The following is a 20,056-nucleotide window of genomic DNA, read 5'->3' as shown; positions in this document are numbered from 1 at the left end:
AGACGGAGAGACGACAGCGCGGCGTGCGTGTGTGTATGTGTGCTCTGTCGCGAGGGTCTATCTGATTCTCCCTCTCTCTCTCTCGCTCTCTGTCACACCCCGTTTGGTGCGCTACAACCACAGAGCCAATCGGAACACTATCCGCTGCATCCTCACCACGTGACGTCACCATGCGAGTCAAATCAGAACCACCTGATTAAAATGGAGCAGGAAATTAATGACCTGAATGACGGCAATCTGCCAATATGGACAGAAACACATTGATACTAACTCCTATTACTATAATACAATGCTAGACACTGAAAAAAGACATTTATAATGCATGTCACGTTTAAATCAGCACATGTGCACGGCTTGCTTTCCCAGACTTGAATCAGGACTACTCTCCGATATGAACTAGTTAGCCTAATGTTGGTGCTCTGTTCTCTCTCTCTCTTTCTCTCTCTCTCTCTCTCTCTCTCTCTCTCTCTCTCTCTCTCTCTCTCTCTCTCTCTCTCTCTCTCTCTCTCTCTCTCGCTCTCTCTCTCTCTCTCTCTCTCTCTCTCTCTCTCTCTCTCTCTCTCTCTATCTCTCTCGCTCTCTCTCTACCTCCAGTGACCCAATCAGCCAGTGCCCCAGGACACCAAGTTCATCACACCAAGCCAACCGCTTCGAGGAGGTGGCCTGGACGCGCTACAACCAGAAAGACCAGCTCTACCTCCACATAGGCCTGAAGCCGCGGGTCAAGGAGCACTACCGCGCCAACAAGGTTAGCCTTTATTTGTCCACAAAGGAAGGAGGAGACATGTGACACATTCAATGATGTAAAGTTGAGGAGGGGCGGGAGCATGAAGGAGTGTTTCTGCAACTACGGGGCACTTTTAATAATATCCTCTTACCACGCAAAGGCCCACATGTGGGCCCTCTTGAGGACGATTTGGCCACCGGCACTTTGGCGACCTGTAGCGGCTAAAACCCGAATTGTTTCCTGTCGATTGCCCTTTCAGGCGACAAAACCCGTTCAGCGGTTCTCGAGTTACATGCCGATTTGTGAAGCGAGCGCCAAAGCACACGGCTGACTTTCAATTTTTTCAAATACCACTCCCGACTCTCGAGCCTCTACCTCCGTCAATCATTTGGAAATCTCGAAAATGACTGAAAAGGGTTGTAACAAATGAGTATGGCTCTCCAATGGTACCCCACGTGGGAATTAGCAAATCAGGGATCTAGGTGAAAAGTCATGAGCCAAACCAGGAAGAGAATTCTCCGTCAAATGCATTGACGTTTATGAGACATGTATTTTTTATGTCAAGATGTGTAATAACACTGTGTATATATATCTATCAAAAAACATATGAAAAATGTTAACATTGTAGTGGCCAAAATCCAAACAGGTCTGTCCTATAACTCTATTTGAATCTTCCTTTCTTGGCCACTTGTAGGGCTGGGAAGCAGTGTCAGACTCGCAGTCGCAGAACAGAAGCCACTGCACGTTTTTGCTCTTTTAATGTCCAGCAAGAACAAAATATGAAAACAATATCGTACATAGAAATAAAACAAGAGATCCTAATAATCTCGGGAACAAAAGGTTGCATCTGCGTTGCATGTCAATGACAGTATTGCTGCTGCCTGCTGCCCTGCCGTCACACGCCGCACCTGTGGCTTATAGCGTTAGCCCCGCCCCATTCACCTGAGCAAAGTGCCCCACTCACTGAAACAGAGAAATGTATTAATGCAGGTTCAGAATGAATCAAAACAGTTAAGCTTAAATGCGGCCCATTATTGGCATTAATAAATCAGATGTCATGCTAATATGTCATGTTCTACAGTAGGACTTACTACTATATGATACCCATTAAAACAAGTCATTCGAATAATATAAGCCTACTTTGCTGGAGCGATTCATTTCAAACATATACGCGTATTCTTTTGTGTGTGCGCTCGCGCGTTGAGGCTCGCTCTCCGCGCATTATTTTTACCTGAGTAACGCCCCTGTTGATGACGGAGACGGTGGAATGTTGGTTCTGCTTAAATGGGTGTAAACGCGGGGTGGTTCGCCAGAGAGCACCAAGGTTCAGAGGGTTCAGAACGGAGCTGGAACTTGAACCGGAGCCCGGGCACTTTAAAAGCGATATGCTGGGACTTAACCTCTTAAGCCCAGAGCCCTAAGTTTCCATAGTTACTGTCAGGTTCAAAACTGTCAGGTATCAAACTGTGTGGGTATCAAACAAGAGACTGTCAGGCTTTAAAGAACAGTCCAGGCTGGATGGTTCAGTTTGTGTCATGATGTTTGAGAACTTTTCTTCTGCGATGGCATCTAGTACTCTTCGCTTTACAACGGTTACCGTTTTTGTCTCTGTTAAGTTTAGGTTAGCATTGAAGAATACAGAGTGATGTTTAGATATAGGTCATTCGATTACTGATACTTTATCAATGTTCAGCCTTGTTGTCATCACTAAGTCTATGGTGTTACCATGTTGGTGAGTGGATTGATTTACATGTTGTATTAGCTCAAAGCTGTCCAGTAGTTTGGTAAGCTCAATAGCCTTGGGGTTGTTCTTCTCATTTATATGAATATTCAGATCTCCATGTTTGATTAATCTTTCACATCTAATGATACCGAATGAGATTAGCTCTGAGAATTCCTGCAGACATATTGATGAGTATTTTGGTGGCCGGTACAATGTGATGATGAGCAAAGACAGTTCAGCTTTGAGCTCAATAGCAAGATATTCAAATTATGTAAAATCACCCATGTCAATGTCATTACATACAAACAATGTAGATAAAACAGCGGCAACTCCTCCCCCTTTTTATATTTTGTCTGACCGATTGATAATACTTATAATTTGGAGGGCAGGCTTCTATCAGCGTTGTCGCACCAGTAATGTAATTTAGCCAGGTCTCGACTAGGAACATGCATTGCAAATTATTTTCAGTTATCAGATCATTGATTAAGAAAGATTTGTTGCTCAACGATCTAACATTCAGAAGGGCCATTGTGAGTGATCTTGTGATGGGTGGTGTGGCCGGCCTTGGCTGAGCGATGATGGGTCTGAGGTTGCTAAGTGTTACAGTACGTGGCAGGCCTTTCTTCTTGAGTCTGATAGTAGTGAGAACAGGAACAGCATGGTTTGTTATTGGAACAAACTGATAGCAGTAGTTTGGGGGCGAGGTTTGGTACAGGGGTGAGGAGGGGGGGAGGGGGGCCTAGTACTTTGGTACGTAAAATAAAGTGTTCGGCCAATATACATATATACAATATACAATACAGAGTAAAAAGAGTAACAGTGAGGTACAATGCAGAGATGGGATGAGGTACAAACGTAGGGTAAGGTGCAATGAATTGTAGTGCAAATATATCGTTACTAATCAATATAAAGTGTGGTGAGTGAGTGTTTATTTAAAGTGAGCGTGTGCGTGTGCGTGTGGATGTTTGTGCTGTGAGTGTAGATGATGGGTTGTTACATAGTGCCAGATCCACAAAGAATGGATTGCACGGTGCTAATTGCACCCTTACTTACAATTCATTATGAAAATGGGGGACCCTGATGTAAACAAGAGGAAAGTCTTTCTCTGGTCTGCATCCCCTTAATAATTGTGTGTATTGAGCCGTACTGTATTGTACCCTTTCTGCAATCTGTTAATAAAATGTTCAATCAATCAATCACCTGACCATTCTGTGTGGATCTAGTGCCCATAGTGTCATAGACCTCTCACTGGCCCCATAGACCTCTCACTGGCCCCATAGACCTCCTCTCACTGGCCCCATAGACCTCTCACTGGTGACCTGTTTCCCAGCAGCTCCTGAGTCACCGGTCTTCGCTGCAGCTCTGGCAAAACGAAGGGTTTATTAATAGACCGCTCCTGGCTTCACCTGTGGTCCGTGCCGCTGTGGTCCCGTGAACAACGCCTTCTAATAGACATCTCCTTCGCATCGACAGGGCCTCCGCTGCGGCTGCCCCTGGCTGTACCGCGGGTCTATCCACAGTCACGATGGACAGTGTAGTGAAGTGGCTGTGGACGTTGAGCGGTACTGCAAGTAAAACTCACTCCCCAGAGGCGTCCCGACACATTACCAAGAAGTGAATTCACCTCTTGGTATAGTGGTCTGTGATGCCGCCCGCGGCGCGGGAGACTGGGCTTCAACTCCGACTCAGGGCACGTCAAATGAGACCGGTTACACCCCCACCCTCTGGAACGCCCTGCCCAACCATATCCGTCATGCACACACCCTTGCATCATTTAAAAAAAAAATTTACCCTTGCCTTCAAGCCTTGAACTCCTTCCTCTCTCACCTTTTATATAATTTTTTTATTTTCATTTTTTCTACTAAAACTGTATTGTTTATTTTGCTCTGTAAAGTGTCTTTGAGCATTCAGAAAAGCGCTATACAAAATTGATCTATTATTATTATTATTATTATTATTATCTCACTCTCTGATAAGGCAGAATTGCCTTGCATTTTAAACAGCAATTTCCTGACGTCACCAGCATCAGTGCATTCTCTGCAACATCTAGTCATTCAGGGTTAAAGGAACACGCCAACTTTTTGGGGAAATTAGCTTATTTGCCATCTACCCAGGAGTTAGACAAGCAGCTACATACCCTTTTCTTCTCTGTACATGCATTAGGCCCTGTTGTTTTAAAAACAGGGCTTTTGAGGTTATGAAATCACTGCGCCCAGGTAGCAGTGGTTCGGCAAAAGATTGTTCTGAGTATATATATCTGCTTAGAAAATGAAAATGTCTTATTCATTTTTTTATTTATCCATGTGGTAAATACACAGGTCACAACATGTTTACAGGAACGTTTTGGAGTTGTATTTGGAATGTATTTCGTGACTGAACTAGGCTACACTGGCACACCTACTTCCAGTGAATGACACTAAGCTAGGCTAAGCATAATGCATGCACAGAGGAGAGAAGGGTATGGTATCTGCTTGTCTAACTCCAGGGTGGATGGCAAATAAGCAAATTTCCCAAAAAGTTGGCGTGTTCCTTTAACATAAAATCTTTTGGTAAAATATGCGGTATCAAGGACAAAATTACTGGTAAACGGTGAAGGAAAAGACTGTTAATTTCTGCCATAGGTAGGGAAAGAAATGCACCAGGGCTTGTCATGATGACGTGACTGCCTGGGAGGTCTATTGCGTGTTCACACCATTGTGAAAAGTTAGTTTTGATCCATTTCCAGGCATGCCCAGAATTCAGCTGCAGGATATCTCCTAATTTCTGTACCCGGACATTTAATATTATGCTTATGAATGAAGTGTAATGGTGTAATGTCTGGGCAACGGTGGTCTTCAGCATGATTTATATCTGTGTTTTGTCCTAAGGTTCAATCAATCAAATGTATTTGTGTAGCACATTTAAACATGACACTTGTCAACCAAAGTGTTTCACAGTAAGTCGCATAGCTAAAAACTAAGAAAAGTGCTAAAGTATAGAATAAACACAAAATATAAACAACCAACGGACAGACAAAGAAACAAAACAACACGTCAACAAGCATGGCAAGAGTCAGAGTGAGTCAGGAAGGCCAGGGAGTAGAGGTGGGTTTTGAGATTAGATTTAAAAGACTTGATGGAAGGGGGCAGATTTGATTGACATGGGGATGCTGTTCCAGAGGTCATAAACAAACACCATCTAATCACTGTTTATTCCCAGAGTTGTTTCCCTCCAATTGCCACATAGTATACTAATACTGTGGTACTCATAGTGTACCACACAAAACAAAACAACTATTGCACATGTACTTGCCGTTAGTAAATGTTGTGTTTCCACTGTAAAACGTTGTTGTATGTTGTATGTCATATTGATGTTTCTGCTATTCTATTCTATTCTGTTTCCAGGTCAACCTATGGCTGGAGTTGGTACCTCATCTCCACAGCCTTAACGAGGTCACACAGCTCATCCCCACCACCACTAAGGTTGGTATCATCTACAACCTACATTTACCTTAAATATCAACCACCTTAATTCCCCTTTAACCACCCTGCTATCCCCATTCACCCATTCAGGGTTGATAGCAAGTATATCATCTAAAACCTAATCGCCTTTATTACCCCCAATGGTACCACCAGCCGCAAGCTAACATGCTAGCTTGTGACTATAGCAGCATACAGTAGTCTATAGTTCCAAAGACATATTTTAGTGTAGACAGATGAAAAGTGCCCTTTTCTTCTTTTGCCATTTTGGTAATTCTATCACCAGCAATGTGGAATTGAAAAAGCTGGCATATTAGTTTGCATGAGGAATGCTAACATGCTAACTTGTGACTATAGCAGCATATATTAGTTTGTATGAGGAATACTACCATGTTAGCTTATCATCAGAGCAGCATATTAGTTTGAATGAGGAATGCTAATCTGCTAGTTTATGACTATTACTTATTTTTTTATCCACTTTTTCTCCCATTTTCAATTTTTCTCCCATCGCAATTTCGTATATCGAATTCTTCCCTCCCCTGTCTTGAACGTTGCTAGACTATGCCTCCCACTGGTCGGTTGTAGTGAGGACAGAAGCCTTGCATCACGTGTCCCCTCCGGTACACGAGGAGGCATCCTGTCGCATCTTTTCACCGCAGCAGCTCGAGCTCTCAGTGGCGAGGAGTAACGCGTGGGAGGCTCACGCTGCCCCCGTCACTTCCTGCTTCCGCCACACCGGCGTCACCAAACCGACCTGTAGGAGTCGCTGTCCACAACGTCAAATCCCCACCCACCGGCTTTCCCACCCCTAACACTGCCAATTGTGTTAGTATGAACGACCGGCCAGCCGGTAGCAATGCCGAGAGCTGGGCTCGAACCCAGCGTCTCCTGCGTTATAGGCGAGCGACTTGCCCACTGCGCCAATCAGCCGCCCAGTTTATTACTTACTGTAATAATTGGACCAAACACTTTGTTGGTACCATCTGGGTGCGCAAATTCTAGATGTGTCCCTAGATTATGTTTTGATATGATAGACATTTTAGTTTTGTAGCTTATTAGTGGTTTTCACCTCCTGAAGGTATGGAGTGTGTCGTCTCTTCTATTGGACTTGTCTCGTGAAGTATAGTATTATCTTAACAGTACAGTACTCTGCTGTTGTTTTGATCTAAGTTGCTGGTTATGTTACCCATAGGAGAACAGTGAGGTGATGGAAGAATCATCAAGCAGGATGCGGTGCTCTCTTCAGAAGGGTTGCATTTTATTGCATATAAAACACAAGGTATTTCAATATTAAACGGTTGAAATCCAACAAAACTCAAGCATGAGTCTTTGTTGAAAAGAGTCTATATTCAAATCAATGATGTTCAGAACAGCGTTGAATCTATCTAGCTGACTCAAGTTCTTTGTCTGCTGAAAACCAGGAAGTTCCCGCTTCAATGTCCTTTGTTGTCGTTTTGCTCCGTTGCTATGGCGATGAGTTTCTTCGTCTGTTCTCGTTCGCCGTCGGGGTGGTGTGTTTCTGGTTGCTGTCTGTTCCGGTTCTCTCTCGCTCTCTTTCGGCGCTCACTTTTTATCAATGAGTTGAAACCCCTTGGTGTGAGGTCATCAGTGACATCACACATATGGTCTCATCCAATCACAAGCTTTCACAGTCTGCTTATATTTAAAATTGGGGGTTTCTTTTCTGACCAACCGTCCCCTTTGTTCCAAATCAGAGTAATAGAATTAGTCAAAATTAGGCTTAATACTTTTGGTATTAAGCCTCAAGATATTTATGGTTGATTTCTGCTTGATTCCTTAAACACAGACATTTTATTCTTGACTCAAAAGCGATAGGTTTCAGATGAGAGTCACTCTTTTACCATCAAGCCCAGTTTTATAGTGTTCTAATTATTTCTTTTAACTTTATTCAATCTTCTATGCTAACAGTTCGTCTTAGTTATCATTTTAAATATGTCCAACTTAGTTCAAACAAGGCTTGATTGTAAACCTTCAATGACTCTCTTCATAAATACAACATGGTTCATCTTATTCCGTTCAGCAGCCTTTGTACAATATAACAGTACTATTTGCAATTTAACTTGAAGTTTCATTCAGGATATAAACATTCATTTAGTTACAGCAATAGTGAAACTTAAATTCCCTCCTCCTTACAGCTGTCTCTCATTGTGTCACCAGAGACCCCAGCTAGATAACAGCTACGTGATGTGCCCAGCTCTATTGTTCTAACTGTGGCCAACAATTTGTATGTACATTTACTCAGTGGTCACATTCCAAGCCCCCTCACCCACACACTCTATTCTGAGAACAGAGTCTTTAATCGCATCAGGTTCCCAGTATGCTTACTGTCTCAATTATTAATCATTAACTTTTATAGGCTAAAAGTGTATTGCATTCATTTTGCCCATAGTTGTATTTCCTCTCTAAATAACTATATCACTTACAAAGTTTTCTCTTATCTTGCAACAAGCTCTGTTTTCCTGTAACAAATAGCTGCCTCTAACTTGGCACTTTGACCCCGTTGGTTGATTGAATAGGACAGCTGTTTTCTTAAACCTTTCTCCTAGAGACATTTCACAAAAAAATTTGATGAGCTATAATTAGCATTATTTACGACAAGTGCTTTTTAAAAAAAACAGTTTTTGCTAAATAAGTCTCCTGCCATATTTTGCTCCCCTTCATAGATTTGCTTGTAGGTCGGGTTGTCTAGGTACTAGAGACATGAGTATGATACAGCTTTTATGCGCCTGAGTCTCCTGAACACGAAGAGACAAACCATGAGTCGGACCTTCCTACGCTGAGCTATGGTAACTGTAGTGGCCGACTGTCATTCATCTGTGTGCTGACAGTCGTCCACGATGCACCCGCTATTGCCTTTTTACACTGTACCAAGGTTGTGATGTGAATGAATTGAATGTCCAAAGTTGCCGCCGGTTCGGTTTACAGGTTTATTGTTGTCCAAGGGTAAATGATAGTGATAGTGAAATAAAGGTTACACAGAACAGTCGTCAGTTGCTCCGTGCTCGGTTCCAACAGTATAACAGTGAAACAGTGAAACAGTTCCAACAGTGAGACAGCGTTTGAAGGTAAGTCCTCGGCAGGTGCACAAGATTCCGTTGATCACCTTGGCCATTTATAGTTATTGGGTTGCAATGGGTGGTGAGCCCTCTAGTGGCCAAACAGTCTAAAGGTTCTAACAATAAGACAGTCTAAAGGTTCTAATATAAGACATAATATAATATATATATATAATAATAATATAATAATATATAAATCCACCTAGTCGGTTTCTGCCTCTACACACCGGTCCCTTAATTGTGTACCAAAACACAATTATAAAACTATATATGCATCAAAGAGGCAAAGAAGCAGACATAACCTACAGTCAATGCTAATGTCCTCAATAATAATAAACAATATGAAATCACAATTCTAAACACGAAGAAACTTGACTGGGTCCTGTTGTTTTCACTTGTTGTCCCTGAGCATGGGAACAACAAATCAGTTAGTGAGTCAAGTAACAGATAAGGTAACTCAATAATATTAAATTTTCTTTTTTTATATAACAAACAGAGCCATACAGCTCCGACAGGCATATAGCCAATGTCTATTCAAAGTTCAATGTTGTGACTCTCCGCCAGGGTTAATCAGGACTGTCAGCGGTAGGTCGGTCAGGAAGTCTCAGCCGGCTTTCCCAGGTTTCCCTGCTCCGTCTTCTCTTGTAATTCTTTCTCCTGGAAACTGGCATGATTGCAAGTGCTTGGTCATCACCGGCCCCGGTAACACCATGGGCTTCCATGGGCTTCACTTGATAAGCTTGTGTCTTCACAGCGTTGAACAGCTGCACCACCCCCCTGATAGCAATACTCTGTAGATTTCGTTCCACCTCTCTGTCTTTGACCAGGTCAGGTTTGTCTCTACACATCATCTCCCAGGTCCGCTTCTTGTCAACCTGTTTCTTTCTCTCCAGCTGATCCTGTTTCTCCTTCTCCTTTAGCTTGTCCAGCTGTTTGTTCTTCAGTAGCATGGAGGGTTTACTCTCTGGGGTCTTCTTTCCCAGGATCTTAACCATGGCTTCCGCCCATCCAGCGTTTTGGTTCCCCTCCTCTTCTTCCTCTCCTCCGTCTTCATCCTCTGCCTTTGCCCCATCATCATCAGCTTCCTTGTCTTCTCCATCATCTGATGCTAGGTTGCTGCTTCCGCTTGTTGGGTGTAGATCAGTGTGAGACTGAGGGGCTTGGGTATGAGAGGTTGTTGGCAGCACATGCCGGCTTCGACCAGCAGGGGCAGCACATCCTGTCTTATGGCTTGTAGCAGTATGGCTTGGCCACTGGTCCACCTCTTCTTCCTCTTCTTTATCACTGTCCTCCTCCTCGTCTTCATCACTCTTGTCCTCAGCAGGTCCTTGCAGAGTAGAGCTACGTTTACATATACGAACATGAGGCGCGCTCGCCTTGTCGTCCTCTTCTTCATCATCGACGTCATTGACGCCGTCCTCCTCACCACCATCATCATCATCATCGACGTCATCGACGCCGTCCTCCTCACCACCATCATCATCATCATCGACATCATCAACGCCGTCCTCCTCACCACCATCAACATCCACGTCGTCGACACAGTCCTCCTCACTACCATCATCATCGACGTCGTCGACGCCGTCCTCCTCACCACCATCATCATCATCGACGTCATCGACGCCGTCCTCTTCCTCACCATTGTCATCTGGTTCATTCTGATGAAGTGTCTGAGGAACAATCCACTCCTTGGAGGGAATATGAGGCGCGATCGAATAGTCATCCTCATCTTCATCCTCGCTGCCCTCTTCTTCATCGCTGTCCTCATCTCCTTCATCACTGTCCTCTTCATCGCTGTCCTCATCTCCTTCATCACTGTCCTCTTCTTCATCGCTCTCCTCTCCTCTGGACTCTGGACTCTGTATTTTGTGCTCGCACTCCTTGGAGCTGAAATCAAGACAGCGATTAGTAAAAACATTATCATTGGCCGGTACAATGTTGCGCCTCTCAGCCAAGACTCCCATCGATGATGCCCGCCTGGCCGTTTGCTTGGCTGCTCGGTTAAGTTCGGCTAAGAACTTTTCTTCTTCCATTTTCCTATCACTTTGTTGTTTCTTTATCCTGATTTCCAACTTGTGTCTCAAGTCTTTAAGGTTTACATTGGCAAGGACAGTTTCATATTTCCAATTATTTTGTTGTTTCTGAAGCAAGTTTACAGTGGAAATGCGTATAAACAAGCATTCATTTTCGTCTTCAGCCTGTCTTAGCCTAGAGCGTACCCATAAGATTTCCTTTTCATCTTCAGCCTTTCTTAGCACGGCTTCTTCTTGCAATTGCAAAATTGCAATTTGCCTCTTTCTCATCTTGGCTACAGCGTTGTTATTTATTCTTTCCAATTCCAATTTCATATCTTTAAGGTTTAAAGCGTATAAATGGGCAAGGCGTACAGATTTGCTGGTTTGCCTCTTTTCCAATTCATGATTTATTGCTGCTTGTTTGGCTTCCAATTCATGCTTCAAATCCCTTTGTTGTTTTTCAAGGTCAATTTTTTTCTTTAAATTGGCAAGACGTGCCATCATGGCAGCTTTTTCGGCTTGAGCCCTTTTAAACATAGATGAAGTTGTTGAGCTCACACTACTTCTATGACTGCTTGGCTGGCGAGGCACGTACTTTCCCATCTTGGCTTCAGACATTATTACTGTATTCTTTTAATTTTTTTTATTTATCCTTTTGTAATTTTAATGTTGCATTCACTTAGCGTGACGTCAAAGAGGGTTTGCATTTCTTCCTGCTTATGAATGCAGTAATGTAGTTATAGCTTTTGCCACACATCTACATCAATGTCCAAGAGAACAGTTTACACACGTTCAGTGACGACACTAATTACGATGGCTCCACCTCTAAACGATACGGCACATCGTCAGTTCCATAGCCTTCCACAATATCGTAATCATTCAGTTGCCAATGTGTCAACGTTAATCTGTTTCCACACGTCCATACAATATTAATTGTGATGGTTCCACATTTAATTCTCCGTTGCACTGTCCACTGTTGTATTATATATCGGAATTAAATCATAGTTCATTGCATCATCTAGTGTTCAGTTTCCACACGTCCAGACAATATTAATTGTGATGGTTCCACAGTTTCCACTTTCTAATACGGCGCATAGTCCGTTCTATAATCCACAGCATCACAATTTAATTAGTCCGACGCTAGAATTCTCCACAGCGTACGCAAGGAAGCAATGTCCCGAGTCAGTTCCATTCATAAATACAGCAGCGTTATCCTAGAATGCTCCCCGGCGTTCGCAAGGAAGCGCACACAGTAGTAATGTACTGAGTTGGTTCCATTCATAAATACAGCAGCGTTATCCTAGAATGCTCCCCGGCGTTCGCAAGGAAGCGCACACAGTAGTAATGTCCTGAGTTGGTTCCATTCATAAATACAGCAGCGTTATCCTAGAATGCTCCCCGGCGTTCGCAAGGAAGCGCACACAGTAGTAATGCCCTGAGTTGGTTCCATTCATAAATACAGCAGCGACCACCAAACAATTTCAGCATAGCGTTCAAACTATTTATCTTCACGGAAGGCTTTTGCTCTTCACGCTACTATCCATTTCCTTTATCCAGGTCTTCATCAACAGAGGTGTATTTCATAAATCTTCTTACCTCTGGTTTCCTTTTGTGAGGGTTGAGTTGTCCAACTTTATACTCACATAGCACGTCCTTCCTTCACGCGGATATTTTTCCTCTTTTTCACTCGCGTCCTTCTGTCGTGAGGGTATCTTCAAACTTTGTACTCACGTCCTTCTGTCGTGAGGACACTTTCAAACTTTCTTCTTTTCACTCACGTTCTTCTGTTGTGAGGGAACGTTCTTTTTACTCTTTTCACTCAAGGTCTTCTGGCGTGAGGGAACCTTCAAACTTTCTTCTTTTCACTCACGGTCTTCTGGCGTGAGGGAACCTTCAAACTTTGTAGTGGCCGACTGTCATTCCTCTGTGTGCTGACAGTCGTCCACGATGCACCCGCTATTGCCTTTTTACACTGTACCAAGGTTGTGATGTGAATGAATTGAATGTCCAAAGTTGCCGCCGGTTCGGTTTACAGGTTTATTGTTGTCCAAGGGTAAATGATAGTGATAGTGAAATAAAGGTTACACAGAACAGTCGTCAGTTGCTCCGTGCTCGGTTCCAATAGTATAACAGTGAAACAGTGAAACAGTTCCAACAGTGAGACAGCGTTTGAAGGTAAGTCCTCGGCAGGTGCACAAGATTCCGTTGATCACCTTGGCCATTTATAGTTATTGGGTTGCAATGAGTGGTGAGCCCTCTAGTGGCCAAACAGTCTAAAGGTTCTAACAATAAGACAGTCTAAAGGTTCTAATATAAGACATAATATAATATATATATATAATAATAATATAATAATATATAAATCCACCTAGTCGGTTTCTGCCTCTACATAACTTTTGCAGACCTACCCCCTACCGGTGAATACCTCACTGTTATTAGGCAGTAGGTCCGCGAAACGTACCATAGCTCAGCGTAGGAAGCTCTGATCAACTCGTGTTCATGAGCCTCAGGCGCACAATAACCTGATTACGATCATGTCTACCTCAACCACAGTCCGAGCCGTGAGCGAATTACGCGAAGGGGAGCATAATATAGCATGGGACTTTTTTGGCTCCACCTGAACAGTTGAAAAGGGTCAAACATTTTACATGATATATATCACCACAATACTTTCCCAGTTCATTATTTACATTATTTTCTGTATAAAAGGTTTTTGGAAAATGTTATGTTTAAATATGCAAATGAGGCATTGTCTACATAAATATATGTTATTTTGCATATATTTCCAGAACATTGGTCCACAGATTGGATAAAGCCAGTAATACATGCCTAGATTATCTTTTGATGCGATATAAATTTAGGAAAGATAGATAGGAAATGTGTGTTGACAGTTTAATAGTTAGCCCCTCTGGCAATAAAGATCTTTCTGATTCTGATTCTGATTCTGATATAATCTAATCTATCTAATCTACAGACACAGAAACATGGCTTGGGAACAGGACTGAAACAGAGGGGTATAGAGGCTGCTAAAATGCATAATCTAAATACATGTTTAGTGGACCTCAAATACCTATTTAACTTGTTGAAAAGGACTACAATATGGGACCTTTAAAACTATACCTGGTTCAAACCGTATCATTCAAATGTAACAACCTCAGAATGCTTGGTCTCTTTTAAACAAGAAGAGATGATTGTGGTCCTTCTGAGTGATAATTCTAAGTACAATGCCCTGGGAAAATCGGCTGCAAACATCCAATCAAAGTTTGTGAGTTCCAGTATTTATTTATTGTACAGCCCTGTCCTATACCTATTTTTTATAATTATATTATATTCTATTGTGCTTCTATGTTAATTTATTTTATATTCCATTTAATTTTATTCCACCTTTTTATTTGTATTCTACCATAATTGTCTGTCCATCAATGTCGCACCAAAAACAATCAAATAAAATTCCTTGTATGCGAAAACGACTTGGCCATACAAGGGAACCTCTCGTACAGTGTTCAGATATTCCGTGTGGATGACAGGATCTGAGAAGCAGCTATCACCAAACTGGACCAAAGGATGCTTGCTGTCACTAGTAGAGAGCGTGTTGCTGCTGAGGTCCATTATCTAGGTCCTGCTACTGAGCATATACACACGGAGAGCCCGCTACCAGCTCGAAGCCACCTCTAAGTGCAGATGTAGATGCACCATGAGGTAGCAGAAAAAACATGCCTATGAGGAACTGTTCTCATACATTAGGAATTAACTCTTTCCCAACCCAGAAGTGGTAACCATATCATACCTCTCTCTCATCAAGACTACAATCATCCATGATGTCTCTTGGTGTCAGCCAGATCAAGGACTGGACAAAGAAACACCTGAGCCGTAGAATGGAAACAGAGTTTGGTGGAACCATCCAAATATTTCCTGATGACAGTGGGTTAGGGTTCTTTTGTGCCCAGACAACCTTTCAAGGAATGAGCTGGCCAAAATGGCATATTCCTTGAATATGGAACTGCAGCATACCAGAGCTGTCAGAGGTGAAATAAATTAGATAAGAAAACCAATACACCCAAGTTGGCCGGCTGATTCACAAAATGAATTCATCCTTCCCAAATCTATCACTCAGTTTCTGCAAACACTACTGACAGAGTCCATCTGAAAGAGTCAAGTGACTTACCACCTCCTTTGGAAGTGCCTTGGGGCGGGATCCACAAAGAATGGATTGCACGGTGCTAATTCCACCCTTACTTACAATTCATTATGAATTGAATTGAGCGAACAATTGTGTGTATTGAGCCGTACTGTATTGTACCCATTCTGCAATTTTTAAATAGTATTTTCAATCAATCAATCACCTGCACAATAAATCAATCACCTGCCCAAACTGCCCACTGACCAACACAGACTTACAGCATATGGTTATTCAGTGCAAGGGTTCAATTAATCTGAAACTCAACCACCATACTAACAATTAACCACCTATGTAGCCTAATTGGCACTGGCCATCTGACATTAAGACCATTTCATTGTCCAGATATATCATAACACAAGCTGTCCACACAAACCTAACAAGAGTATTTCCTTCTGTACTAAATGTCTTCTTTTACTCATATGCTGTACTTAAAATGAAAGGTCTGTGACTGTATGACTGACGGGCCAAAGAAAGGGAAAGATGAATGAATAAATTAATCAATCAATCAATCAATCAACCAACCAACCAACTAATTAATGATAACAAAGTCGTACTCTCCCTGTACTCTCCTCTTCTCTTGTTTTCATTCTCTTCTCTTCTCTATCTCTTCTATTCACTATATTCTCTTCTCTCTTCTCTTCTATATCTCTCCTCTATCTCTTCTCTATCTATTCTCTTCACACTCTTCTCTATCTCTTCTCTTCACTGTCTTCTCTTCACTGTCTTCTCTATCTCTTCTCTTCACTGTCTTCTCTATCTCTTCTCTTCACTCTCTTCTCTATCTCTTCTCTTCACCCTCTTCTCTATCTCTTCTCTATCTCTATCTCTTCTCTTCTCTTCTCTTCACTCTCTCCTCACCGTCTCCTTTATCTCTTCTCTATCTCTTTTCTGCACTCTCTTCACTATCTCTTCTCTATCTCTCCTCTATCTCTTCTCTTCACTCTCTTCTATATCTCTTCTCTATCTCTTCTCTATCTCTCCTCTATCTCTTCTCTTCTCTCCTCTATCTCTTCTCTTCACTCTCTTCTATATCTCGTCTCTATCCCTTCTCTTCACTCTCTTCTCTATCTCTTCTCTTCACTCTCTTCTCTTCACTCTCTTCTCTATATCTTCTCTTCTCTTCTCTCCTCTATCTCTTCTCTTCACTCTCTTCTATATCTCTTCTCTATCTCTTCTCTATCTCTTCTCTTCACTCTTTTCTCTATCTCTTCTCTTCACTATCTCCTCTATCTCTTCTCTTCACTCTTTTCTCTATCTCTTCTCTTCACTCTCTCCTCTATCGCTTCTCTTCACTCTCTCCTCTATCTCTTCTCTTGACTCTCTTCTCTATCTCTTATCTTTACTATCTCCTCTATCTCTCCTCTATCTCTTCTCTCCTATATCTCTTCTCTATCTCTATCTCTTCTCTTCTCTTCACTCTCTCCTCACCGTCTCCTCTATCTCTTCTCTATCTCTTTTCTGCACTCTCTTCACTATCTCTTCTCTATCTCTTCTCTATCTCTCCTCTATCTCTTCTCTTCACTCTCTTCTATATCTCTTCTTTATCTCTTCTATATCTCTCCTCTATCTCTTCTCTTCACTCTCTCCTCTATATCTTCTCTTGACTCTCTTCTCTATCTCTTCTCTTCACTCTCTCCTCTATCTCTTCTCTTGACTCTCTTCTCTATCTCTTCTCTGTACTCTCTCCTCTATCTCTTCTCTATCTCTTCTCTATCTCTTCTCTATCTCTTCTCTTCTCTTCTCTTCTCTTCTCTTCACTCTCTTCTCTATATCTTCTCTTCTCTTCACTCTCTTCTCTATATCTTCTCTTCTCTTCACTCTCTTCTCTTCACTCTCTTCTCTATATCTTCTCTTCTCTGCTCTCCTCTATCTCTTCTCTTCACCCTCTTCTCTATATCTTCTCTTCTCTTCTCTCCTCTATCTCTTCTCTTCACTCTCTTCTCTTCTCTTCACTCTCTCCTCTATCTCTTCTCTTCACTCTCTTCTCTATCTCTTCTCTTCTCTTCACCATCTCCTCTATCTCTTCTCTTCACTCTCTTCTATATCTCTTCTCTATCTCTTCTCTTCACTCTCTTCTCTTCACTCTCTTCTATATCTCTTCTCTATCTCTTCTCTTCACTCTCTTCTCTTCACTCTCTTCTATATCTCTTCTATATCTCTTCTCTTCACTCTCTTCTCTATATCTTCTCTTCTCTCCTCTATCTCTTCTCTTCACTCTCTTATATATCTCTTCTCTATCTCTTCTCTATCTCTTCTCTTCACTCTCTCCTCTATCTCTTCTCTTCACTCTCTTCTCTATCTCTTCTCTTCACTCTCTTCTCTATCTCTTCTCTTCTCTATATCTTCTCTTCACTCTCTTCTCTATCTCTTCACTTCACTCTCTTCTCTATATCTTCTCTTCACTCTCTTCTCTATCTCTTCTCTTCTCTTCACTCTCTTCTCTATATCTTCTCTATCTCTTCTCTTCTCTATCTCTTCTCTATCTATTCTCTTCACTCTCTCCTCTATCTCTTCTCTTCACTCTCTTCTCTATATCTTCTCTTCTCTATCTCTCCTCTATCTCTTCTCTTCACTCTCTTCTCTATCTCTTCTCTTCACTCTCTCCTCTATCTCTTCTCTTCACTCTCTCCTCTATCGCTTCTCTTCACTCTCTCCTCTATCGCTTCTCTTCACTCTCTCCTCTTCACTCTCTTCTCTTCTCTTCACCCTCTCCTCTATCTCTTCTCTTCACTCTCTTCTCTTCACTCTCTTCTCTTCACTCTCTCCTCCATCTCTTCTCCTCCATCTCTTCTCTTCTCCTCTCTGTATCTCTCTCAGGTTCCCCCAGCGGAGGCCACCAACCGGCCCTCCAAGAAGGTGAACACCAAGCGGCCCCCCAGCCCGACGGGCCCCTTCCCCACGGAGAGCCACGACAGCCTCAACCAGCCCCACCTGGTGGTGGACCAGCGCGACTACTCCACGGAGCTCTCCGTCACCATCGCCGTGGGGGCGTCGCTGCTCTTCCTCAACATCCTGGCCTTCGCCGCGCTCTACTACAAGAAGGACAAGCGGCGCCACAACGTCCACCGCCGCTGCAGCCCCCAGCGGAGCGCCGCCAACGACCTGGCGCTGCACACGCAGGAGGAGGAGCTCATGTCCCTGCAGATGAAGCAGCACTCGGACCTGCTGGACCGGGGACTGCCGGGGGGTGGTGGGGGGCGTGGGGGGCGGCGGCGACTCCCTCCACGACGCCGCCCTGAGGACTGCCTGTCCGCCGGACTACACGCTGGCCATGAGGCGCTCGCCGGACGACATCCCGCTCATGACGCCGAACACCATCACCATGATCCCCAGCAGCATGGGCGGGGGGGGGCTGGCGGCGCTGCACTCCTTCAACACCTTCCCCATGGGCAGCGGGCAGAACAACACGCTGCCCCACCCACACTCGCACTCCACCACCAGGGTATAGCCCGGCCCGCGGACCCAACACCCCGAACACACGCCGGGGGGGCGAGACTTCCTGAACAAGGCTGCTGGCGGGCGACACACAGAGCTCACGCTGAGGCCTCACAGCGGGGGGGGGGACTGAAGGGCCGAACATAACGCTGACAGACACGGTTAGAGTAGCAGCTGAGGCGGCCGGGCCGGGCCTCGCCACACACACCTGGGCCGGGCCTCGCCACACACACCTGGAGTAACAACAGGGTTCTACTTCGAGCCCGTGGATACCTGAGGAGATATACTACAAGGGGTCTTTCTTTTCTTTCCGGGGGGGAAGGGAGGGACCGCAGGAGGAAACAATGTTACATATTCTGTAGGAAAACGGAAGAGGAACAAATAAAGTATATATCAAAAAAAACATTTCAAATAAAAGAAAAGTATTGAAAAGAAAAAGAGGCAAAGTTGACAAACTGAAACAAAGTGGAGGATGTTTTTTTTTTTTCTTTCTTTTTTTTTTGTTCTGCGACAAAACTAAACAGAAACAAGGGACACGGAGCTAAAGGTAAAGTACTGTTTCCTCTGCAGTGACAGAGACAGCCTTGGGAATGTTGTGAGAAATGACTGCGTGCTATCTGGGAGCAGGAGGAGAGAGGGGGGGGGGGGGTGCTTTTTAAATGAAAGGAAACATATTGTTTTTCTCTCCGCACCGAACTGTAGATTACTCTGCGGAGCCGCAGAAGGGTGGGGGGTGGGGGGGGGGGGGTGTATGCCGGGGCGAACCGATTTAGGCATGTGTTAGCTCTGTGAGACGGAGCGCTGTGTACAGTAAGATACCACGACGACATAACAAAATGGCGGACGCCGAGGAGGACGTGGAGAGAGAGAGAGAGAGAGAGAGAGACATGTTTAATAATAACAAACGAGGGAAAAAAAAGATTATGCACAATGAGACGTTTTGACAGAGAACTTAACGTCTCGGATTCTTTTTGTCAATTTTTTCTGCCCCCCCCCCCCCCCTCGGGTGGTTTTGAGGACATCTAAGGGGGGGGGGTTGGGGTAACAAGTTTTATTGTATAGAACCTATTTACATATCTAGAACTGTACACCAAGCACCAATGCTGTTTAATGTCTCTTCCTTGGAAGGCGGGAGAGGGCATCTATACTGCAAATCTGCCAGCAGCACTCAACCAGAAGAGAGAGAGAGAGGGAGAGAGAGAGAGAGAGAGAGAGAGAGAGAGAGAGAGAGAGAGAGAGAGAGAGAGAGAGGGGGAGAGAGAGAGAGAGAGATAGAGAGAGAGAGAGAGAGAGAGAGAGAGAGAGAGAGAGAGAGAGAGAGAGAGAGAGAGAGAGAGAGAGAGAGAGAGAGAGAGAGAGAGAGTGGAATCCACTGACCGGCTTCTCTGGCAGTAACTGCTTCATCACACAAGTGCTGTCGACGCTGAGAGGAGCAGGAGGG

At 43.7% G+C, this 20,056-nt stretch overlaps 1 protein-coding gene across 1 annotated transcript in view; it reads left to right on the top strand.

Annotated features, from left to right (window-relative positions):
* The window catches only part of LOC311224398 (neuroligin-1-like), a gene marked incomplete at both ends in the record, with an annotated part of 83,576 nt that extends 64,948 nt beyond the window's left edge, over positions 1-18,628 (top strand). The window contains 6 exon segments of the mRNA XM_084338261.1: positions 595-596; positions 599-632; positions 634-748; positions 5,834-5,911; positions 17,998-18,354; positions 18,356-18,628. Of these exon segments, the coding sequence (XP_084194387.1) occupies positions 595-596; positions 599-632; positions 634-748; positions 5,834-5,911; positions 17,998-18,354; positions 18,356-18,628 (859 nt within the window).
* Positions 18,629-20,056: the final 1,428 nt, after the last annotated feature.

The sequence above is a fragment of the Notolepis coatsorum genome (genome assembly GCF_963971535.1).
Source record: "Notolepis coatsorum genome assembly, contig: SUPER_2_unloc_1, whole genome shotgun sequence".
Taxonomy (NCBI): Eukaryota; Metazoa; Chordata; class Actinopteri; order Aulopiformes; family Paralepididae; genus Notolepis; species Notolepis coatsorum.
This window is presented reverse-complemented; position numbering and strand designations above follow the sequence as displayed.